At 42.9% G+C, this 25,716-nt stretch overlaps 2 protein-coding genes across 9 annotated transcripts in view; one reads left to right on the top strand and one right to left on the bottom strand.

The window, feature by feature from the left end:
* Positions 1-3,141: 3,141 nt before the first annotated feature.
* On the bottom strand, positions 3,142-7,969 carry LOC144211772 (nucleoside diphosphate kinase B-like). Its single transcript, XM_077739217.1, has 5 exons — positions 7,864-7,969; positions 5,769-5,899; positions 3,704-3,805; positions 3,500-3,612; positions 3,142-3,424 (listed from the first exon to the last, which is right to left on the bottom strand). The coding sequence occupies exons 2-5, from the start codon at positions 5,895-5,897 to the stop codon at positions 3,304-3,306; spliced, it is 465 nt and encodes a 154-aa protein (XP_077595343.1). The 5' UTR covers positions 5,898-5,899; positions 7,864-7,969; the 3' UTR covers positions 3,142-3,303.
* Positions 7,970-13,149: 5,180 nt separating this feature from the next.
* The window catches only part of LOC144211394 (carbonic anhydrase-related protein 10), a 50,476-nt gene continuing 37,909 nt past the window's right edge, over positions 13,150-25,716 (top strand). For 3 of the 8 annotated variants that reach the window (XM_077738593.1, XM_077738594.1, XM_077738591.1), the window contains exons 1-4: positions 13,150-13,596; positions 15,817-15,834; positions 19,034-19,108; positions 24,535-24,677. In XM_077738593.1, the coding sequence (XP_077594719.1) occupies positions 13,533-13,596; positions 15,817-15,834; positions 19,034-19,108; positions 24,535-24,677 (300 nt within the window). In that variant the 5' untranslated portion in view covers positions 13,150-13,532. Of the gene's footprint in view, positions 13,597-13,790; positions 13,925-13,987; positions 14,359-15,816; positions 15,835-18,032; positions 18,143-19,033; positions 19,109-24,534; positions 24,678-25,716 lie in introns of those variants that run through there. The other 5 variants (XM_077738597.1, XM_077738599.1, XM_077738592.1 and 2 more) reach the window with 5 other exon arrangements.

The following is a 25,716-nucleotide window of genomic DNA, read 5'->3' as shown; positions in this document are numbered from 1 at the left end:
TAGTGATGTACAGACCTGAGATGTTGATGGCATCCAGTTACATGATTCTGGCACATTCTGTTGGTAACCTGGAAATGGCTTATTGTCTATATGTTCAGGTCTCATGCAATTGTTTTCAATTGTGGATGCAGAATGGTTGCCCTGGCCAATATTCTTATATTTTCGACAATACACCTGGTCATAAATGATAGGTCTGAAAATACCACTTCGGGAGCAGATTAAGAAAGAGTGAGATCAATTTAAGTAGGATATAGGTTTATTACCAGACTGCAGGATGGTTGGAGAATGCTCCGACATCTGTGAACCTCTCACATCCTGCCTTCCTCGCAATTCTCTCTTGCTGAACACTAGGTCAGTCTTTTTATAGGAACTCAGGTTAATATTTCTAAAACAGTAATGTATTTCTAAAACAGTGATGCATGACAGAGTTTATGTTAACAAAACGTTGGGCTAGTATGGTTAGACATTAGCAGGTTTAAGTTGTATGCAAACACAATATTTTTATAGCACACACAAATTGCCGCAGCCTATCTTATATTGCGCGTTTCGAACAAACAGTTCCAAATCGAGTTGGCCATATTCCACAATACAAGGAAACAATTGCAAGCCCAGCTCGTTAGCTATCTTACAATTCATGGTGCGAACAAACTATTGCAAGGCCAGCTAGTTGGCTTATCCTACATTCCACTGTCTTAACAAACACTTGTAAAAAACATGGCTTGACATGAACAAACAATTATTAAGCCAGTTGGCAGGTCTACCCCAATAATAAAGTTGGTGAAGGTTTTGAAGCAATGTAGTGCAGTTCATCTTTCATACCACCCATCCTCAAAAAAGTGGCCGGGGTAGCCGGAGCCTAACCCAACTGTCTTCGGGTAAAGGGCAGATTAAACCCTAGACTGGTCGCAATCAGTCGTAGGGTGCACAGAGAGACAGACAACCACTCACATTGCCACCGAGGGGGAACCAAATCCAGACTGCACGCACCATCGAGTGGCCGCAATAAAGTTGTGTGATTTGCAACACGGCTACTTATCTAAATATTTATTCATGTATTTATTTATTAACTCACTATTAACTATCTATTTATGCGTAAAATGCCTTTCCTATTTCTGCATCCTCACCCTCTTCCTACTGCGACAAAGAGATTTCCCGAATACGGGATAAATAAAGTTATCCAATCCAATTTACTGCTTTATTAGTAACATGGATGTTTTTACTCAGGCCTCCGTCTCAACCTTTCATCTCATCTCATTTCCTGAACCGCTGTATCCTTGTTAAGGCCACAGGGCGTGCTGGAGCCTATCCCAGTTAAAATCAGGCCAGAGTCGGGGGACATCTTGAATCTGTGGTCAGCCGATCACAGGGCACAAGGAGACAGGCAACCATTAACGCTCAAACCCATACATAGGGGTAATTTAGAGTGTCCCACCAGCCTACCAAGCATTTTTTTGGAATGTGGGAGGAAACTGGAGTACCCAGGGAGAACCCCCGCAGGCCAGGTGAGAACATGCAAATTTCAGAGGTGAACCGATCCTGGATTAGAACCCAGGAACCGACCTGTGAAGTTGCCACACTAACCACTCTTTCCACCGGGCCGCCTGACTTATTAGTGTCTCGTACATGTTCTGCTGTGACATTGGAAAATGTTTAACACCCAGCAAGATACTTTCAAGCTCCAAGCATTATTATTTATGAAGTGCCACTTGAGGCCAAAATAGGCAGCCATGTTGACAGATGCCCACGTATAGGTAAGTCAGGCTTACTGGTCTTGTTTCTACATCAACAGAATCAGCTTCTGCATTTGGTGTGGTCTCACCGTGCTTTGCAGATAAATGATGCTGCATTGAGAAGCTATTGTAACTAAAATGTTCCTCCTGTGCAGATGAAGCACTTTACTTTGCTGGGCCTAGCTAAATTGGCATGCATCAATGCGTGAGAGCTTTCTCTCTCATATACCCCTTGACCCATATTCATGTCATTAGGTACGATTAGTGTTCTTAATTTTGATCTTAAAGATTTTGTGAGATGAGTGACAAAACAGACTAGACATTATTGAAGCTTCAACAGTCGATTGTCTTTATTCGCAAAGGAAAAGATGACTTTTCCCAGTGGGCGTTAGTTTGAATATTAGTGGGTGGGTTTCAGTTACAAAGAAACATCCAATATGAATCAACCGTCAGAACTGGTAACACAGAGGATACAAAATGCTCTCGGTTACCAAATTCTTCCAGTTCATAGTGCAGTTGAATCAAGATGGCGGAAGGTGTAGCGGCATGAATTTCTAGGCAGGAAAGTTTGGTACTTTTGTGAAATAATTGTTTCTCAAAAATTTAAGTGACAATTTTTGGGGATTCCCAGAGCTTAAGGAGGTTGTCCGCATTGCCGGAGTTTGTCTTGCATTTCCGAGTAAACTCTTGAAATTGTAGTTAACAGTTCTGCAAATGATCAAATAGAGGTAGACACTTTGATCAGCAAGCAGGGTGGTTCCTACGTGGAGGGATCTGAAAAATCAGCATAAGTAAAAAAATTAAGTTTCCACGAATGCAAGGCGAAAGGCTTGGAGGAAATGTCCAATGACAGACATAGTTATGTAAAGAGAGTCAAACGAGTTACGTGACGATTTCTAAATCCGTTGTAGATGCCTGGGCTTAAGTGTGGGATGCTAAGGCGAGCTTTTGCCTAAATCGGTCGGGATTAGTGTTATGATAGCCCACAGACAACTTTGTGCATTTTTTAAACCTTAGACTTAAATTAACGTTTGCACACCTAGTTAATAAAGCGCAAATTCAGTTTTGCTCCTGTGGCCTTTAAAACATACACTATCACGTGTTATGCTAGCACCACCGTAATGTTACACCCACCCAGTGCAACTGGGACAGTGCCCTTTAAAAGTCAGTGTGTCATGTGGGCGTGATAATAGTTGTTTTTACAAGACAAGTGTCCTATAAATGATTTGTTCTGCTGGAGCAAAATTTTCATTGGACCACAATATGGTCTTGGCACCAAAAAATTTTGTAAATGAAATGTTTCTATGCTAGGACACTTAATTTATATCTTTCTTAAAATGGTTAATATCTTTTTTAAAATTATCATTAATAATGGATTTAATCTTGTGCCGAAACAAAATGGAATCATTACTAGTTTTCATCACTGTCATTTATTTGGATACAAATTGGAGAAGGTCATCCTGCAGGAGAATTTCATCTTACCAAGACAAATGAACCAAACAAAAGCAATGTGTTTATTATACCGGGTTTGAATTTAATATTCCCGTTGTTAAAAAATTAGGCCGGGGGAGTTTTAAGGAGAGTAGATCCAGCTGGCTGCACAGCTTGTGTAGCTGCTCAGCTCATCTTCATTGAACCAAAGAGCAATCTCTTTATTAGCACTCTCAGTTGAGTCACTTCCATGGATGATATTTCTGTGATAAATTAAAATAAATTATAGGTTGCTGTCATTTACAGACAATACTGAAGAGAAGTACCATACTACTTACTTGCTGACGTCAATGCAATAATCTCCTCTAATTGTTCCAGGTTTGGAATCTGCTGGATTGGTTTCTCCAAGCATCATCCTGCCAGTCTTGACAGCCCCTTGACCTTCCCACACCTAAAATAAAAATAAATAATTTTATTATATCACTATTTAAATTGGAACTTGCAGCATTTTAGCTGCTTAGGGTAACAGCTTAAATGGTTACCATGGCAACAACTGGACCACTCTTCATGTACTCAACGAGGGTTGGAAAAAATGGACGGCCTTTCAGGTCAAGATAGTGCTGGATCAGCAGCTCCTCCGATGGCTGTCAGAAATAATTAGTATTAGTAAATTTAGTATTCCTCTGACAAATTCCCTCTTCAATCTTGGCTAGTAGTTCTGTATCGTCACATTTCCACTTGAAATTTTCCAGTACAGTAAGCATTTTGTACTTTCGATACCATTTGGTTCATTGATCATGCATCAAATATCAGCTCAAGGTTTTTAATTTTAACCTCAGTACGAGTCTGCAGATGGTCAGCTTCTGGCAGACTTCCTGTGTAGTTCCAGTTCCGAACACTGTAAACCCAAGGAGAGCAACTACTTCAGAAGCAATAAACCTTTCACCTGATCAAGACGATGGAGAGAATTGCCTTAAACCACCTCAGACACTCGTGAATATAGACCTAAACGCTCTGCATTTTGCCCGTTATCAAGGCCAGTGGTTCTCATCCTTGTTGGTAATACCAAACCCCACCAGTGTCCCCAGGCCCATTCTCCAAACCCCACCAATTTCCCCAGACCCATTCTCCAAACCCCACCAGTTTCCAATGCGCAAACACCAAACCCAACTCAAGTGCAATTAAGATACAAAAGATAAATTTAAAAATAACACTTTGCCCCTCCTAAATCCAAGATTTGATTTTAAACACTCATGACCACATCCCCTGATTTCTCAGTCAGAGGAACGCAATTCCCCTCATAGGAACATCCTCCTCTCCATTCAATTCGAGAACCATTCTGCCGACGTGCGTCAACTAAGTAAAACAAACCCACAACATCCAGGGACTTTAAAAACTGGAGGCCAATGGTGAGGTTTTCCATAATAATAATAATAATAAAAGGGTTTTTACTTCCTGGATTTTGCCGATCACAGGTGCTTTTTAAAACCTTATCCCCTGTATACTTGCCGGATAATATTTCCATTCTTCATTCATCTGACACTTGGCATGAGAAATTGAACAATGAGAAAAATTGTAACGACCAACATTTAACAAAACTAAGAGATGTTTGTATTGGTGCAATTTTGCATTTTTGACATTTGGAAAAGTAATCATCTTGTGTATCAAATTGTGAATTAAGAAACGGTACCATTAATAGTGATTGTTTGTATCTTTATAGCTCTAATGGGAGTTGCTCACTACAAAAGACAGTTGAAAAGGAACAGATGGCATTGCTGCACAAATGCAGAGGGAGATTAAGTACCTGTTTTGGACTGACCACAGTTCAACGGATCAACACTTAAACCCGCGGGCACAAACGTAAAGCCATTGGACTGAGATTATCTAAGATTTAAGTGCCAAAATAGACAGTGCGGATAAATGACTGACTTGGGTTTTTCGGCATTCATTGTAGTTAACCCTCGTTTATTACAATGCAATTTCCTTTTCAGTTTCACTACTTCACATATTTACATCATCAATTGTTCTGCATTCTGAGTGGCTGAGACCGACATTTTGCACCGTAAAGTGCTCATAACATACAAATTTAAATGAACTTAATAAAATTAACCTTACATTAAATAATTCAAATTTTGTATTGATTTTTAAATGGCTCGTATGTCAAGGTATCACTGTAAAGTACATCGATTTGTAAAAACATAACAAAAAAAGATTAAGCCTGTAAATAGGTTTGTATTTAATTTTCATAGTCTCATCTCATTTTCAGTACCACTTTATGGTCATTTGGGATGCAATGAATCCTGGAGCCTATCTCAGCTGACTATGGGTCAGAGGCGGGAAACACCCTGCATCAGTGGCCAACAGATCGCACAGGACTAGGAGACATTTTTTTTATGTACGAGTTTTAATTGTATAATTGCAAAAAAAAAAAAAAAAAATCTATTTCACAATTTTGCCCATTGCAGGTTCTTTTTGGAACATAACCCTTCGCGAAAACCTGGGTTTATTGTATGCTTATCAGAAAATGTTTGATTCTGCCATCAACTGACAACTTGTCATTAGATTGAACAATGAGAAAAATTGTAATGACGACAGGTGAACACTTACTTGAAGCATTTTCATGGCAACAAGTTTGAATCCTTTCTTCTCAAATCTTGTAATGATCTCTCCAATGATGCCTCTCTGCACACCATCTGGCTTGATGGCAAGAAAGGTGCGTTCGTTTTGGCCCTCCATGACTGATTAAGAGGAAAAGAAATAATGTTAGCCTTTAATACACAACTCAAGGGGTGTAACGGTACACTAATTGTTTTATTTGCATTACTTGTATTGCTCGGTTTGATGATTTTTCTTTACAAAATTGCTGCCCAAGTACTGGATGAGAAAAAGAAATGCTTGGATGATGAATAATCTCCATTATGACTAGTTTTAAACTGCTTAATTCCAAACCTGCTTTTTTGTTTAATTACACAATATGAAGCGGTTTATTTTTTATTCCAAATATTTACCCGAGTCATTTGTTCTTGGCAGTATATTGCTTCCAATGTCAAAATATGTCAATTCTGTCAAAAGTTCATGTTACTCCAATAATCCAAACTCTTTTGAATAAAATATAAAATGAGAAGAAAAAAAATCAAGATGGAATTTTCCAACAGAAATGCCATCATAGGCAAAAGCTTGAACATCAGTGCAAGTCATTTGGCTCTTTTCTCAAGGTACCACTGTAGAAGGGACACGCGTGTGGTAACCACAAGAATAAAACCCTTGTCAAAAAGATTGTGGCCACAAAAAGTTACTGAGATTTTTAAGAGATTCAGCCCAAAGGAGTTTAATAACTCCGCTATTGAGCCGGCAGTGATGCAGGCTCAGTCCATAGCCACCGAAGGGTTTTCGTTCATGGTGGCGAAGGTGAATATACATTCGCTCAAGTGACACTCAACATTTCCGATTGACCAAGAACTCATCGAGATAATGCAATCGAGGAGTGAGGAGGAAGATGGCCAGGAAGAGGACGTGAATGATAAACATTGTTTGTCTTTGAACTTTTTAAGGATTTCTCAATATGGATTTAAGGCAACAAGTCCCAGATATTGACAATAGCATGGATTGGATAACTTTATTCTCATTTTTGGGGTATTTCATTGTCACAGTAGCTAGAGGGTGAGAATGCAGATATAGGAAAGGCACTTTAGACAAATAGTCAGGTAATTAGATAAATGTAATAAATACATGAACAAATATATAAATAAATAACCTTGATCAGAGCTAAAGAATTAGGCTATCGTCTGAACGGTCTGTGTATAAAACATTTCTAGAACAAAATGACAGACTTCACAACCCCTCATCACAATGTTTCTTGTGCACCAAAGATTGTTGCAGAATCCCCTCCTGCCCCCACTGTGTCCCCTTGTAGACTAAAGCAGCAAAGAATTGATTAGCATCAACCTGTTTTTTTTTACTATATTAAGAGTACTATTTTCACCGAGTGCAGCATTAAAAGTATTATTTTTATTACATATATTATAGTTAAATACTAATACATTTGAATATTTTGGAATGTTTAACTTATAATATTCAATCTAAACTTTTGATGAATTCACTTGTGCACAGAAAGCATATAAACCATGTATTGTCCTAGTTATCATTGGGGTGACCCTTACCCAACTTTCGTTTATAATGCCCATGTCTGGTCTGCATTAACCGCGATAATCGAGGAATTACTGTATAACCTTCTATCAGCGTCCTTTAATTTAGTGATGGTTCTGGGTCCCCATGTATACAACCCATTTCTGGCAGCTCCAAAAGAAAATAATCAGGAGCTAAAAATCATAAAACCAGCGCTGGGCGTTCGCAGCCCGTCTGCATAGGCGAGTAAATCTGAGGGGAGAGGCACGAACGGGCGACAGAGTCGCCGCCGGAACACCGCAACAACATGGCAGCGGGAGGTGGTGAAAATGACCAGGCTTTTTTTTAAGGAAATATAATTAATATATTTTTTAAAAATATACTCACTTAACTAGTAAGCAGTCATGGTGGAAACCAGGCCGATTTTGTATACACAATGCCACCATACTGCGAGTTTGTAATTATATTTTCCAGGCTCCAAAGAATAGCAGGGACAATTTTCCAAAACATACAATACAGGCCACGGAAAAATGTGCACATGCAAAATATATTTGGGAAGGACGCGATTTGGTATTACCGTAATCACAGTGGTGTGAATTCGTTGGTTTCCAGAGATCAATCCGAAAGAGGAAAGGGCAAACTACTTTGCGCAGCCGCAATTTATACGAAAGGGCGGTGACTGTTTTTTTTTATGTAACTTTATTTAACGATTTCAAATGACTCGAACTGTACATATAAATACGAGAACCCCTAACAAGTGGGAATTATTTATTTTTTTGAAAATACTTACAGTTACTTGGCCTACTGTATAACCAAACATTGCTCCTTCTAGGCTTTTTATCTTTCAAATTTGCTTTGATTGAATAAACACGTAAAATTGAACTCATTGCTGAATGCCGTGTTTCTGAAACCTTAAACATCAAGTACCACCCCTAAAACAAGACTCGTCTTTCCAAGTGGTAGAGCAATAAATTAGACTGATGGGGCATTGCGTGTCGTTTCGAAAGTGGCACGCTCCATAGACAGTGTTGACACCATATCGCTAAATGCTGATAGTTGACACTCAATTGACACTGATTTGAAGACCTATTGTATCCAATTCTACCATCATTTAGGTATTTGCATTCACATTTTCTTGTTCTATACATGTAATTTAATTACAAATTATCTTTGATATTTGAGACAGTTGATGATCAGGATCTCTCATAATGTCAAAACGTTAGTGAAAGTGTTGTGAATGACAATGAAGTCATTGTTTAAAATTCTCATTAAGAAGTTTTGGAGAATAGCTTTGGCGAATATGAAGTCCCTATGCACAGAAACTGCATTAAATTAGATTCGCTTCTGCAGACTTAGTCTGAGGTTACCGCACCGTCCCTAAGTAGTTTTGGAGGTTTTAAAGATCATCTTCTTAATATTATGTGTATGCAATGAACATGTCAATTACTCGATGCTCATTTTGCACCTCCATCCTTGACAGATGTGTTTCTTTATAAACTTTTATAAACGGTCGTGTCAACAGAGGTCCAGCACTGGTTATGTGTCTCTCTTAAAGCGGTACCGCTGATTAAACTTCGTTCTGAAGGATTTTTTAAAATACAGACAAACGCTAGAGGTCAACTTTGTTTAGAAACGACAAGTCGTTTAAAATGGATCCAAAACAACTAGGGACCAAGTCAATTCACAAAAATAATTTATTAAAGACAAACAAAGGGGGCCAGCTTTGCCTGTCCCAAATGCTTGTTTAGAACCAAAAGACAATTGTTGTGCTATTAAATAAATATATTTTGAAAACTGGTTGTTTAATAAATGAAAGATTGAGTTTACACAGAGAAGGTGATGAAATTCAATCACTTGCCTATTAGGATCCGACAGCCGTTTCTGGCCACCATAAAAAAATCAACTCTCTACGTTACACGGTTTGTACAAATGTAGCGAAAGAATCTAAAACCACACAATGACACACCCATACATTACGTTTTATAAAATTATAGATTAATGTATTACTGTTATTAGCACCTATTTTGTTCAATAGCCGTTTGATTTATTGACACCATATGTACAGAAAAGATAGATAACGCCAGGAGTAGCTTGTTATTGTTTTCCCCATTGCCTTCTTTCTGTTGTGTTCTGTTTCCCTATTCTTGTTTGTCCCTCCTGCCTTGCTGGACGTCGAGGCGAGCTAGGAAAAATTAGGACCCAGTCGTAGGGAAGCAGGAGGACGAGGCAAACAGTGCTCATAACCCAAACTTTAATGAGTTAAGAAGGACCTTACAAAATTACACGGAATTAGGAAACGACACACGAAGCCAACATGTACTAGGGAAAACACGTGGAAACGAGGAACAAGGTGACGAGGATGCATGGTAAGGGAATTTAAGCAGACGATCCGACAATGACAGACAACAGAATTTTAGAAAAGTCGTCGGGCGCCTTACCCTAGCTGCTCGGCGAGGCGCTGACCCCCTCGTCCAGGGGGCCCGAAGAGTCGCTGCCGACCCCCCTCGTCCAAAGGGCCCGGAAAGTTGCCGCTGCTGACGACCTCCTCGTCCAAGGGGCCCGGAGACTCGCCGCTGCCGACGACCCCCACGTCCAGGGAGCCCGGAGAGTCGCCGCCGCCGATGACCTCCTTGTACAGGGGGCTCGGAGAGTCGCCGCTGCTGCCGACCCCTTCGTCCAGGGGGCCCAGAGAGTTGCCGCCGCCACCAACCCCCTCGTCCAGGGGGCTCGGAGCGTCGCTGCCGCAGAACCCTCGTCCAGGGGGCCCGGAATGTCGCTGCTGCTTATGGGCAGGCAAGAACTTGGCAGGCAGGAACTTGGCGGCAGGAACTTGGCAGGCAGGGACTTGATAGGCAGGAACTTGGTGGGCAGGAACTTGGCGGGCAGGAACCTGGTATGTGGCATCGGCACGGGTATGACTGGCAGCCCCATTGGCACAGGGAGTATTGTGCATGGATTCGGCACGGGTGCGACTGGTGGCCCAGCCGGCATGATGAATTTTGTGCGTGGCTTCGGCACAGGTGCGACTAGCGGCCCAGCCAGCACAGGGAATCTTGTGCGTGGCTTCGGCATGAGTGCGACTGGCAGCCCAGCCGGCAAGGGGAATACTGTGTGTGGCTTCAGTACGGGTGCATCTGGCAACCCAACCGGCATGGGGAATACTGTGCGTGCCTACGGCACGGGTGCGACTGGCGTGCTGAGCCGGCACAGGAATACTGTTTGTGGCTTCGGCATGGGTGTGACTGGTGACCCAGGTGGCACAGGGAATATTGTGCAGGAAACTTGAACGGGCAAGGTCGAGCAGGAAACTTGGATGGGCGAGGTCGAGCGAGGAGCTTTGATCGGCAAGGTCGAGCGAGGAGCTTTGATCGGCAAGGTCGAGCGAGGAGCTTGGACGGGCGAGGTCGAGTGAGTAGCTTGTACGGGCGAGGTCGAGCAAGGAGTTCCTTTGGAGCTCAAGTGTCTAGCCACTCCTCCCTCCTCTCCGCTCATAGCCTCCTCCGGAAGGACGGCGTGACACGACCGTCGCTCACCTCTGCGACACGGGAATAATATCGCCGCTGTGCCTCCTCAAAAAACAAGGCGATTTCCCGGTCGACAGTGGGCTGGCTCGAAAGGTTTACCTGAGCTTTCCCGGCAACCACCACGCTTTGTTCCATTGTGGATGGCCAGACGGGTTCTCCGGTAGTGGTCCATGGAGTTGCTATTCCGGGACTCTTCTGCTCCCAAAAGGTCTCAAAGGTGCCCACACCATGGCATAGTCATTTTAAATTCCCTACAAGTGAATCGGGAGATTCCCCCTGAGTCCATGTGGTCGGTGGAGTATGAGCTTGGTGGCTGGGTCCATTGTGGTCGGATCATTCTGTTACGTCCACGGGAGACGTCGAGGTGAGGTAGGAGAAATTAGGAAGCAGGTGAGCTAAAACTAAAAATTTAATTAGTTAGGAGGGACCTTACGAAATAACACAGACTTATGAAACGAAACATGAAACTAAACCGTACAAGGGAAATCACGTGGAAACGAGGAACAAGTGGATGCATGGTAAGGGAATTTAACCAGACGATTCGACAATGACATTAAACTCCGTTGGGTTAAATAGACAAATCAGGTACTAATTTCTAATTGCGCACATCTGCGCGAACACAACTGCAAGGCAGAAGAGTCGGGAAAAACAATAGCAGGCTGCTCCTAACATCCGGTTTGGTTTTGTGTTTCGATTCAAAAGTCTTTGTGTTTTTGTAAGATCCTGCCCTATTAAAGTTTTGGTATGAGCACTATTTCCCTCGTCCTCGCCTGCATCCCCGGGATTGGGTCCTTTTCCTAGTAACCTCGCCTCGACATCTCCCCAAAGACATAACAGAATGATTCGAACCACATGGACCCAGCGGGAGGCCACAGACGCTCGCGCCGACGCTCTCGCCGAAGCCACCCACCGAGCTCATACTCCACCGATAACCCACCGCATCTTTCACTCCTGGGTACTCGCACAACTAAGTGAGAATACCTGAATTCCGTCGCCCCCAGTTATCTGGATTCGAACTCTAGCTATTCATTTCATCCATTCACGCCCCAGCTATCTGTGTCTGGACTCAGATTTTTCCGATTGAGAGGATGGTTGGGAGCTAATTAATTTGTGGGCTGGAGAGTCAAACTTGGACTGTGATTCCCTTAGCCAATTCAGACTTCGATACACCACCTGGAGGACCTTGTCCCAGGCTTCTTCTCCGATTACCTGGATTTGCCGTGTCGGCTGGCCATCTACAATGGACCTCCTCAGCCGGCGGGGAGCCTCAGGTAGGAGTTTTGAACACCGCCCATCTTGTCTTTGTGGGGAGGCGCAGGAGCAAAGATTTTTTCCCGTGTTGGCTAGCCTTCTACGATGGGCTGCCATGTGCCGGCCTGCGTGCTGCGCCATCCTTCCGAAGCCGCGAACCAGCGTCCCCGTGCTGGCTGGTCCGCCAGTCGCACCCGTGCCAGAGCCACGCACAAAATTCCCTGCGCCGCATGGCCCGCCGATCATCACCATGCCGACACCACAAACAAAGGGTTCCAGTGCTGCCTAGTTCCTGCCTGCCTAGTTCCTTGCCGGCTAGTTCCTGCCCGGCTGGTCCCTGCCCGGCTGGTCCCTGCCCGGCTGGTCCCTGCCCGCCTGGTCCCTGCCCGCCCATAAGCGGCGACTCTCCGGGCCCCTTGTACGAGGGGGTCGCTGGCGGCGACTCTCCGGGGCCCCTGGACAAAGAGGGGTGGTGGGGGCGACTCTCCAGGCCCACTGGATGAGATGCTTAAATATGAAAACACACATAAGGAAGCAGCATAACCAGGGGAAAGCGAAGAAAGGAAGCCGACAGACAATTTTGAAATATTTAATGGACAAAACATAATTATCATCAGTCTGTGATTCAGATATTTTTTGGCCAGCAGAGAAGACCTTGTAGGACCTGATGGCCAACCACTGCTTGAATGATAAAAGAAAAGAACATGATTACTGCAAATAATGTCCATTGGGCAATAGGGTGGTGAAAATACACTTTGTATATATATATATATATATATGACAGTGGCCAGTCGATCGCAAATTGCACAGAATATTATTGTGACAGCAGAGTGTATACTTAAACGACATATGTTACAAAACAAAATAAAAAGTGTAAGTATTTTTGTTTGTCTGAAGTTTAATGTCCCCTTTAATGCGTAATAATAACGGGCAATGGTAGTCCAAAACGTGAAAAATATGTTCATCTCCAGTCATCATCATCCAGAGAAAATTATGATTCAAGATTTTACAATTATTTATATTTTTTCTAAAATAAACATAAAATGCTTTTACTTTGACAAGTCATGAGAAGTAAAGAGATTGCCTGTTCATACTTGACGTTGGTGATTCGCATGCGATAGGATGTCTTCTTTACTGTCTGTGGACGCTCATGGGTGACAAATATAACGAAGCGAGTTTGTGAATCTCGCCATTTAATTTGATCCTTCGATATTCACAGTTAAGCGAATCGGATGAAATCCAGACGTTTTTATTTGGCATCGCTCATTTGGTTGACACTGAAAACACTCGACGCGCGTTTTCTTATTTTGTTTTTTGCTTTACTGCATAGAAATCTATCCTATATCTCATGCGGCGTCACGTTTATTATTGGCTTTAGATGACCTACATTATACGATGCGGAAAACATATTGGAAGAGGTTTACAGCATGATACCGCTTCGAAGGTACTGAACGTGGAATGAAGATATAAGATGGACATATTTGGAGGGTTACGAGTAATACTTTTTCCTGCCGTTTTTATCACTTGCATATCAGGTGAGTCATCATGCCTTCGTGGTCCCTCGTACTCCTGTTTTTCACATTAAATGTAATACTCCAAGAATTTGCTTGAACACAGTGATGTCAAAATATTATTTAATCATCATGCATCAATCGTCTCTCTTCCATACAAATCTTCCTCTCTCGGTGAACCCCCCCCCCCCCCCCCCCTTCCCCATCAATACATAGTATTGCACATCTCCCAAGCCTCCATCGATCCCTCTAAAATTTAGCTGGACACACAGTGCCACCTCCTCCTCCATCGTCTTTCCAATTCCTACTGTCTACGTCTAGTGTGCAGAGGGGGTGCAGGAGCTGCTCATTTGTAAGCTTGTTCAAACCTCTTCTCATTGTTATTGGAAATGTCCTCCATTTAGCCTTTTTTATTTTTATTTGATTTTCAACCACTGTGCCGCGGCACACTAGTGTGGTGAGAGATCGTCAGGTGTGCCGTGAGAAATTATCCAATATCCTTTTTTTAAATTAACATTTATTAATAGTTTTCTGCAAATATGATGTCATTGTCCAGTGTCCGTGCTGTAAAGGCTGGCAGCGTAATGTAATATTTGTCCGTGTGGCAACACGTAGTTGATTGCCTCGTTCCGCCAAGAAAATTAGTGATGCACCTAAAACGCCGTGGTGACAGTCATGGAGAAGTTTTTAAAAAGGACAACTGCAAACTCCGAACTGGGCCCTGGACAAGATTCTGACCCGGATAAAGGCCCTAGTATGAGTGGTGGAGAAAAGAAAGCAAAGACGGTGAGCTCAAGGCAATATAGTGAAAGCTATCTTTCGTTTGGATTTACTTTCACCGGGGATGAGACGACACCTATTCCGTTATGCCTGGTATGTGGCGAGAAGCTATCCAACAGCGCCATGGTGCCAAGCAAGCTTAAACGCCATCTCTAAACGAAACACCCGTCGCTTCAAAACAAGCCGATAGACTATTTTTTTCGCCTGCATGTAAACACAGAGAAACAGGCAACGTTTATGAGAAAAACCACAAAGGTAAATGAGAAAGCGCTCAAAGCTAGTTACCTAGTCGCCGAACTTGTTGCTAAATCAAAAAAGCCGCACACTGTGGCAGAGACATTAATACTACCTGCCTGTAAAGCCATTGTCAACGAGATGCTCGACCCTGATGCGGCTAAAGACATAGATAAAGTCCCGCTCTCTGATAACACAATTGCCAGGCGTATTGATGACATGTCTACAGACATCGAAAGCCATGTTTTGGAAAAGATACGCATCAGTAGGAAATTTGCGTTGCAGAGAAGTTGTCATTTTATTTCTCTTCAGCCTCCACTGAATGCTTTGACTGGGTTAGGGACCCATACAGCTCGGCATCAGTTGTTGGAAAGGACATGACTTTACAAGAGCAGGAGGAACTAACTGAACTGAAACAGGATCGTGGTTTAAAACTAAGATTTGCTGATCTTCCTTTGGACAGTTTTTGGTTGACTGCTGCCAAGGAGTTCCCCATTCTGGCCAACAAAGCTGTTCTGACATTGCTCCCATTTTCCACAACATATCTGTGTGAGCTGAGCTTTTCAAGCCTAACTGCTATAAAAACTAAAAACAGAGAGAGACTGAGAGCTGTTGAAGAAGAGCTTCGTGTGTGTCTTTCTTCTATTCCTGCCAGGATATCGGCTTTGTGTTCATCTAAACAGGCCCAGGTTTCACACTGACTGAGTATAAATAAATTGAGAAATTATATTGTAATTAAATATACTATACAGAGTGTCATTTTGTAAAATTTTTGGTTAGTGGTGTGCCACAAATTTTTCCAATGTATAAAAATGTGCCGTGGCTCAAAAAAGGTTGAAAAACACTGCTCTAAATCACTTCCCCTAGCCTCCCTCCCTCCCTCCACCCCCTCCTATTTTCAAATTTACTTTCAACATTAAGAAAATATTATTATTCAAGGAAAGATAGCAGTCTTTAAATTTAGTGATGAGCAATGTCCCCTCTAAACTGCGCGCGTGCGCAGTTGCGCACTGCTCTCGTCTTCTCTGCGCAGCAGCAATGAGATGTGCACAAAATAAAATCCAAACTTTTTTGTTTTCTCCTTAACCCGTGATGGCGCCGTTCACGCGGCAGCCAGTGACAGTAGCTCGGTTCACTTTTATGTTTTTATTGTTGTACAGCCCTATCTTTTTTTAAATTACATTTGAATATTTCTTTACATTCCTTTTTACTTTACTCTGCAAATCGAAGAACAAGCGGTGAAATCGGGTGAGAACTGTTTAGATCTGCTGTGTGTGGTTGTGTGCGTGCGTGTGTCTGTTTAGTATGTGTTTGTCTTACACAAAGGACTATAAATAGAAATTAGCCCTCGGCTACAATCTTACATGTATATGTTCATTAACATGAATATTAACATGTTCATTTATATGTGCTATGTCAGGAGTGGCTCGTTTGCCCCCCCCCCCTGGCTTGCTGTCATTTCATAGCAGCTGTAGACAATCCTTGATTACTTCCTGATGTGGGTATTTAAGTGCGACAGAAGTGGTAGAACAAAAAAGTCATCTGTGACTTCAACCCCAGAGATGAGAGATTTTGCCCCAGATTCCTCATGGTAAGGTGTGTCGGTGGAATTGAGGAGGTATTCAAAGTATTGGGCCCACTGACTCACAACATCCTCAGTCGAGGCCAGCAATATCGCATTCCTACTATACACTTTGTTAAAGGTAAACTGTTTCCCCCTTCTAAGACGTCAAATGGTGGACCAAAATTTCCTTGAAGCCACACGGAAGTCATCCCCTCACCGAACTCCTCCCGAGCACGGGCTTTTTGCCTCAGAGACGACCAGTGCCGCTTGGCCACCCCGGTATTCGCCAGCTGCCCCCGGAGTCCAATGGGCTAAATGGTCCTGATATGACTCCTTTTTCATCCTGACGGCATCCCTCACCATCAGCGCATTCTGGGATTGCTGCCACGGCAGGCACCGACCACTGTGCGGCTGCAGCTCCGCTCTGCCGCCTTAGCAATAGAAGCGCAGAACATAGTTCGCTCAGGCTCAATGTCCCCCGCCTCTTCCCTGACATGGACGAAACTTTGTCGGGGGTGGGAAATGAAACTCCTTCTGACAGGCGTTCACAGCAGAACCTCACAAAATGTTTGGGTCTCCCGTGCCGCAAGGGCATCCATCCCCACCTTCAGAGCCAACCCACCACCAGATGCTGATCGATTGACAGCCTCACCCTTCTCTTTACCCGAGTGTCGAAGACATGCGAGCGCAGGACCAATGACATGACCACAAAGTCAATCGTCGAACGGCGGCCTCAGGTGTCCTGGTGCCGCTTTACACCTTATGCATATGGGTATGCATTTATATGCAGACGGGCAAACAACTTTTTAGTCAACCACCAATTGTGCAAGTTATCCTACTTGAAAAGATTAGAGAGGCATGTAATTGTCAACATGGGTGAACCTCAACAATGAGAGACAATGTGGGAAAAAACAGAAAATCACATTGATTGATTTTTTAAAGAATTTATTTGCAAATGATGGTGGAACATAAGTGTTTGGTCAATACCAAAAGTTCATCTCGATACTTCGTTATGTACCCTTTGTTGGAAATAACCGAGGCCGAACGTTTTCTGTAACTCTTCACAAACTTTTCACAAACTGTTGATGGTAGGGTAATGACTCGTCGGGGGGTCTGGGCTCGTTGTTCCAAACCCTGCGTGCCATATTGAATATCTACTGCAGAAGGAAGACAGGGTTCTTCATCCTCATCTTTGTTGTTGTCCGCTGCCTCTTCTTCTGCACTCCTTTGTTGACGTACTCTCGTTATACCAGCTTCACTCATCTTTGGCATAACTCCCTTATAATTCTGGTTCATTTTTTATCATAGTGGTTACCACTCGCTTGGTGTCCTTGGATAAGGCCGTTTTCTGAATGTTCGTTTCTTCTTTCTTGGTAAAACCCACGGAAGGTTCATTTATGCTGCAATGGCATGCTAGGACTATAGAATATATAGAGCAGTGGTCTCAAACCGGTTCCACATAGGGCCGCAGTGGGTCCTGGTTTTTGTTCCAACCGATCCAGTGCCGACATTTTAACCAATCAGGTGTCTTTAAAATAAGTAGCACCTGACTCCAATTAACTGATTTCACTTGCAAAAGGTATCTTTGTTGAGTTGGAATGAAAACCTGCACCCACTGCGGCCCTTTGAGGACTGATTTGAGACCACTGATATAGAGCAATGTCACTATTTTGGTCACGGTCATTATGTTTTGATTATTCCTCGGATCATTGGATGCCAGGATGCTTAGAAGGCATTTTCAACGGCGATTCAAAAACCAAGCAAAGATGCAACAGGTCTTTGTCCACAGGTGATGTGGGCAACGGCAAATTAACTCGCAACAAAACAGGAGTAGCCAAGATGTTGCCCTTGTCTTCCTTTTAATATAATTTTTCTTCTACAGTGAAATATGGCTTCTTCTTTAGCGCTGAGTGTCACACAATTCAGCTCAGAAGAAGCAGAGCCTTGACATCCGCCATTTTTTCATCCCCTGTCTTCTGCTTGCAAGTCTCGGTGGGAATTTTGATCTTTCAGAGCATTTTTTATACTCAATATAAAAAAACCTACTGAAGCCGCAAATGTTTAAGCCGTGAAGTGGTGAAGGCTCACAGTCGTCATGTTATAATCTTAATGTCACATTTAGTCATCTTTGAAAAGGGGGGTGGAGGTGGGGCATGCTGTGATTATCCCAGTTGACCTCGGAGTCGCAGGACACCCTGCCGATCGGAAGGACAAAAAGACAACCATTCACACTCATTCATACCAAGGAGCCCGGTGGGGCAAGTAATTAGCAGGTCGGCCTCACAGCTCTGGGGTGTCCATGTGTGTCGAGTTTGCATGTTCTCTCGAGCCTGTGTGGGTTTCCTCCGGGTAGTCCAGTTTCCTCCCAAATTCCAAAAACATGCATGGTACGCTGATTGGACACTCTAAATTGCCCCTAGGTATGAGTGTGAGCGTGCATGGTTGTCCGTCTCTTTGTGCCCTGCAATCGCCTGGCCGCCGGGTGTCTCCCACCTCTGGCCCGGGGACAGCACCCCCGCGACCTTAATGAGGATAAAATGGTTTCGAAAATGAAATGAGATGTGACGTATACCAAGGGCCAATTCAGAGTGTTCAACAATCTAGGAGGAAACCGGAGAACCCGGGGAAAACCCATGCAGAACACACTCCACACAACAGAGTTAACCGGATTTTAACCCAGGACCCTCGAACTATGAGGACCACGTGTAACCCACCCGCCGGGCCCGCCCCTAAAATAACAAAAAATAATAATTATTAGAAAAATTGCTCTAATGAATTCCAAAATATGTTCTCTGGCCGAGCACGTGTCAATATGAATTTCTATAAATGGAGTTTGAGAAAGACTGATCTTGAACATTGTATTATGTTATTCTCATTTTACAGCTCAGCAAAATCCACCAAAAATTCATGAAGGTTGGTGGGCTTACAAGGAGATGGTACAGGGAAACTTTGTTCCAGGTAATATTCAATAAAATAAGAATCATTCATTTTTTAGCACTGAAGTCAAATCATGTTTATTGGCCAAATATGTTCGAAATTTTTATGTACTCAAATTTATACTTTCACCAGTCCATAACCCTTTTGAGTTTACTCACATTGATCATGTATCTTGTTTGTATTATCACTTCAATCACCCATGTATCCAAATATATATTTTACTCAATATCTCTAATCCCAGTAACTGCTTCTCAATTTAGTGCTTCTTTGTCCTGAAAATTCAACCTTGTGTCTTAAGAGTCATAAATTCTTCTTGTGAGCTTTGGTTGTCTCTTAACTCTGGTCTTGGTGCCTTGGACCATGAGGAGAATTCCACCATTTTTTGTAAACGAAGATGCAAATGTGTTTAGTTCGCTGTGCTAGTAGATAAACTGATGATAGGTATACAGTAATCCATCAAATTCCACGGATAATGCTGACCAGAAATGGCCACAGTAATCGAATATTACAGTCATATGCTTATCAAAAGACTAATGTATTAATCTCATATCATCTTATATTTAGTTCCCTGTGCTAGTCGATAAACTGATGATAGGTATACAGTAATCCATCAAATTCCACGGATAATGCTGACCAGAAATGGCCACAGTAATCGAATATTACAGTTATAAGCTTATCAAAAGACTAATGTATTAATCTCATATCATCTTATATCATCTTAACTCATAGCGAAAATAGTTCCTCTTTGCGTAATATAAATCAAAACCAGGTTAATGGGAGTTTTAGTCCAAGTCCATTAAAGTTGTAAAATGACTAAAGGCATTCAATTCAAGTTGTCTTGTACAGTCCGGTAGGAGGAGGCCTGTGAAGGGCAGCCCCCTTTCAGTGAGGTACAGCTTTGTGTTCGGAATGAAACAGTTTAAGAACTCATCCTTTGTGAGGGTTTTGGTGATCCAGGCTTTCTGGTGGCTCATCCAGTAGACGGGCAGCATGGCTTTGTTCTTGTTTGTTAAAGCATGATGACCGGCAAACTTGTACAATGAGGCTGGTTTTACCATGAAGCCAGTTGCGTCATAACATATGATTCTGATCCTTGTGAGTGAATATCCAGAAAGGCATCTTCTTCCAAAAAAGGCCAGTCTCATTCATGTTAAAAACCTGCTCCGGAAGATAAACTCTGGATACCAATATGATGTAAACCAAAGCCAAGACCTTGACCAAAATCCAAGAGTTACCACATATAATTCAAGCGAATCTTGAATTATATGAGGGAACTCTTTCTCAACGTAGTATTTCGCTGCCTTTTGGTCTGCCGAGGAGGCTTCCCCGAACAGCGAAGCACTGTAGACACGACCTCTTAAACTTTTCAGAAACAACCTATGCTTGGAATAAATCCGTGAGGCGTACTCCGAGGAGGCTGAGGAGCTAAACTATCATAAAACGTCTTGGCTTTGATTCTAATCAGGTTGGTATTCAGAGGTATCTTCTCCCTACAGTCTGAGATCCAAACGGATAAGGCATTCTCCATCTTAAAGATGATTTTATTTAATTCTTAGTGGTTACCACTCGCGTGGTGTCCTCTGTAAAACATACCGTTGTCGTTTTCCAAATGTTTGTTTCTTTGTGATGTAACATGATAGATTAATTTATGATATCTTAGATGAAGCAAGACGCTTAGGAGGCATTTGAATCAGCGATTCAAAATCCAAACAATGCTGGAAAAGACCCGGCGTAATCTTTCTGTGAGCGGTGCAAAATGTAATCCAAAGAAAAGTCAAGATGATGTCCTTCTTGGTGCTTCTTCTGCACTGAGGGCCGCATTTCAGGGCCAAAGAATATATATGAAAATTAATAAATATATAAATATATACATATATAAATATATACATATATAAATATATACATATATAAATATATACATATATAAATATATACATATATAAATATATACATATATAAATATATACATATATAAATATATACATATACAGTGAACCCTCGCTTATCGCGGTTAATGGGGACCGGGACACTCCCGCAGAAGGGTGAAACCGTGAAGTAGCTGGGCGCCATTAAAAAAAAAAAAAAAAAAAAAAAAACGCTTATAGAAACGTATAACACGTGACCAAAACCACCATCAGGCTAATATGCTGTTCATTCAGGTGTTTTATTCCACATTAGAATGCAGGTGTTATGTTAGTGCATACAAAAAAATCACTGCAAATGTAATAAATGTAAACTTTTATTCAGAAAACTCAGAACATACAAAAAAATCACTGCAAATGTAATAAATGTAAACTTTTATTCAGAAAACTCAGAAATTCAAAAGCATCAAAGCAGCAATTCAAAAACATCATACAGTCAGGATGGATCTTCCCCAGTTCTTTGGCGGCGCGTAAAAAACATTGTTATGGGGAGTTGGGAACGTTGTTTTTTTTGTCGGCGAGAATGTGCTTGTAAGCATGACCTCATCGATCCGATTGCTGAACTCGACTGCCCTCACCATGTTGTCGTCCGTGTCTTTGGCCTTTCTTTGGAGGTCTTTGGCTGTATTAAAGAGGTCCTGCAAATTGTGTAAAGTAAGGCCACTTTCGCCAGCGTCGCCATCGGCAGCAGGCTCCTCTTCCTCCTCACTCGCCGCCTTGGTCATCTCCTGCAGGTCCTCCTCCGTCAGTGGGGCTGGGTGACAGTCGATGAGATTTGTAATCTCATCAGCCGTCATGTCCGAGAAGCCTTCAGTCTGGACCAACCGAGCCAGCCTGACAGCCTTATCGACGGCAGACTGATGGATCTCGGTAGGCGTGAAACCCGCATAGTCCTGGGTGATTTTGTTTGGCCACAATTTCCTCCAACTGGAGATGAGGGTCTGCTCTTTCATGTCCTTTAGAGCATTCTGGATATTATTCAGGCACGTAGCAATGCTATAGTCTTTCCAGTACGCCTTCATACTGAAGGTCTCATCGGGCTCTTCGATGGAAGAGATGAGACCCTCCATTGTCGCCCTGGTGTAGAGGGCTTTGAAGGCCCTGATAACCCCCTGATCCATGGGCTGGATGAGGGAAGTGGTGTTGGGGGGAAGGAACTCCACCTGCACCCCTTCATGGTGCAAATCAGCTGCATGTCCTCCTGCACAGTCCATGAGCAGAACCACTTTGAAGGGCAGTCCCTTTTCGGCCAGGTAATGCTTCACTTGTGGTATGAAAGAGTTATAGAACCAATCAAGTGTGAGGGCCTTGGTGACCCATGCCTTTTTATTTGACATCCAGTACACTGGCAGTAAGGCTTTGTTCTTGTTTTTCAATGCTTGAGGATTCAGTGACCTGTGGATAAGGCCGGGTTTCAGCATGAATCCTGCTGCATTGCCACACAAGAGCAGAGTCACTCGATCCTTGTGGGCTTTGAAACCCGTCTTTTGAAGTTCGTCCTTGAAAAGAAAGGTCCGGGACGGCATCCTCCTCCAGAAGAGTCCTGTTTCATCCATATTGAAGACTTGCTCCGGGACATAGCCATTTTCTTCAATCATTTCTGGAAACACATCCTCAACATAGCGCTTCGCTGCTGCTTTGTCTGCAGAGGCTGCATCTCCATGCAGCGACACATTTCTCAGCCCGACTCGCCGCTTAAACCTCTCAAGCCAGCCCTTGCTGGTATTGAAAACCTGCAGTGGGCTAGTCTGGCTTGAGGCACTGGGCAGAGGATCACCTTCGCCGACGTCGTCTTCTTCTTCCTCGTCCAGAACGCTGACGTCGTCGTCACCACTCTCAAGTACCATGGCGTCGAACAAAGTTTTAGCCTTGCTTCGGATTAAGTTTCCGTCCAAGCTGATTTGCTCCGCCCTACAATCACGGATCCAAATAACCAGTGCACTTTCCATTCGCACCATGATCCTGTTCTGGGTGTTCACAACCCTTTTGGCATCTTTCGTGAAAGATGTTGCAGCAGTTCTGCGGATGTTCTTCTCCTCCTTCTGTATGTACCGCGCCGTGGATTCATTCAGGCCGCAATGTCGAGCTACGCTAGCGTCGCTACTTCCTGCTTTCAACCTGTCCAATAAACTCACTTTTGCGGTGATTGTCAACATCTTCCACTTTTTCTCGGCTCACTAGAAGCACCAAGGGATGAAGAACGTTTGGGAGGCATCACGAAGGACTTCACAAAACTTTTGAGCTTGACTTGGCGAGAAACGTCCTGTACAGCACGAGATAAGCGTGGACTGAGAATGGGCTTCGGGAGAAGCTTGGGTTTCCGTGGTGAATGGGCCAGTGGGGAGTCGAGTACATTCAGCTGGCCAATCAGCTTGCGTTTATGCCCGTGATGCGAAAGTGAAAAGCCGTGATGCGGAAGTGAAACGCCGTGATGCGGAAGTGACGCGGCCGTGACACGGCCGTGATCCCCCATGATGCTTTGCGCATACGTGCATTTTTTGTGTTTTTCAATTTATAAAATGATGAAATTACTAATTCTAACTGAATATTTTGTTTCCACACCCTGTAGGACGATGTAATTTAGAATTTTAATTTAATAACTTTAAAAAAAAAAAATTCCTGAAAAAAATCCGCGAAGCTCTGCAGGCAGCAATAAGTGGAACGCGAAGTAGCGGGGGTTCACTGTATACATATATACATATATACATATATACATATATACATATATACATGTATACATGTATACATGTCCCTCTCCCCCGTCCCTCTCCCCGTCCCTCTCACATGGACAAAGATAAGACCTTCTGGAGGAAAGTTCTGTGGTTAGACGAAACAAAAATTGAGCTATTTGGCCACAATGCCCAGCAATATGTTCGGAGGAGAAAAGGTGAGGCCTTTAACCCCAAGTACACCATGCCTACCGTCAAGCACAGTGGTGGTAGTATTATGCTGTGGGGCTATTTTGTGGCCCATGCAACTGATGCTTTACAGAGAGTAAATGGGAAAATGAAGGAGGCATACCTTCAAATTCTCCAAGATAACCCTAAAGTCATCAGCCCGAAGATTGGATCTTGGAAGCTGTTGGGTGTTCCAACAGGACAATGACCCCAAACACACATAAAAAGTGGCAATGGAATGGCTAAATTGAGCTAGAATTAAGGTTTTTGAATGCGCTTCCCAAAGTCCTGACTTAAACCCCAAAAATCAGAGTTGTAGAAATAACAGGAAACTCAAGAGAGCCATGACATTATGTTCTTCAGAGTATAAACCTTTGACCACAACTGTATCTTTATAAAGTATGAATCGAAAGGATCATTCCCAAAGGGTGTTGCTTTCTTCACAAGTGTATGTAAACTTTTGAACACTGTATATTATGTATGTATACACCCGCACATACGCGCGCAAACACACACACACACATGCAGATCCCACAAATCACCAAAATCTGTTGTCATTTTTTCTTGTCGTATCAATTTTGCATCTGTTGTCCAATACACCTTCCACAAAATTTGTTTTGTATTGCAGTCCCATCTTTCTGGGGGCTTGTAAACTCAGCTTGGAACTTGTGCTCGGTTGGCAAGAGGCAATCACCAGTCAACATTGAGACCGCTCACATGATCTTTGATCCTTATCTCACGTCTATGAAACTGAACACTGGTGCACTCAAGGTATGTCCTTTGACTGTTCTCTTTCTAAGTTAGTCCAGATACTTAATATTAGAAACATATGTTTGAACTTCAGCTTGCTACCTACAGTTTTGTCAGGAACTGCAACATTATTCTCATCACGGAAACGTGGCTATACCCGCAAATCCCCGATGCTGTGGTATCGTTAGCGAGCCACATGCTACACTGGCAGGACCGCACCACAGATATACCACATACACACACACACACACACACACACACACACACACACACACACACACACACACACACACACACACACACACACACACACACACACACAGTTGTGGTCAAAAGTTTACATACACTACATAGACTGATTGGAACAAATACTTCTTTGTCACAAAAAACATTCATGAAGTTTGGTTCTTTTATGACTTTATTATGGGTCAACAGAAAAAAATCAAATCTGCTGGGTCAAAAATATACATACAGCAACAGGAATTAGCAATTTTGGTGACTTAGAAAGTTGTGTCAGTGAAATGAGGTTCATAGCATGTCCTCTTAACTTTTTGTAAGGCATTATGAGTGATTACAGCTGGTGACTTCTCTGAGGCCATTTAAATAGGGCTCATTGGATGCAACGGCCCACAAACGCTACAATGGGAAAGTCAAAGGAGCTCAGCGTGGATCTGAAAAAGCATATCCTTGACTTGAAAAAGTCAGGAAAGTCACTTGGAGCCATTTCAAAGCAGCTGCAGGTCCCAAGAGCAACAGTGCAAACAATTATTTGTAAGTATAACGTGCATGGCACTATTTTGGCACGATGAGGTAAAAAAATCAAGGTATATCTTGCGGCTGAGAGAAAATTGTTCAGGAGGGTGAAGATTCAACCCAGAATAACCAAAAAGCAGATCTGCCAAGAATCTGAAGCTGCTGGACACAGGTGTTAGTGTCCACAGTCAAGCGTGTTTTGCATCTTTATGGACATGGAGGCTGCCGTGCAAGAAGGAAGCCCTTACTCCAAAAGCGGCACCTTAAGGCTCGACTGAAGTTTGCTGCTGATCACATGGACAAAGAT

This window comes from Stigmatopora nigra, chromosome 18, assembly GCF_051989575.1.
Source record: "Stigmatopora nigra isolate UIUO_SnigA chromosome 18, RoL_Snig_1.1, whole genome shotgun sequence".
Classification (NCBI taxonomy): Eukaryota; Metazoa; Chordata; class Actinopteri; order Syngnathiformes; family Syngnathidae; genus Stigmatopora; species Stigmatopora nigra.
This window is presented reverse-complemented; position numbering and strand designations above follow the sequence as displayed.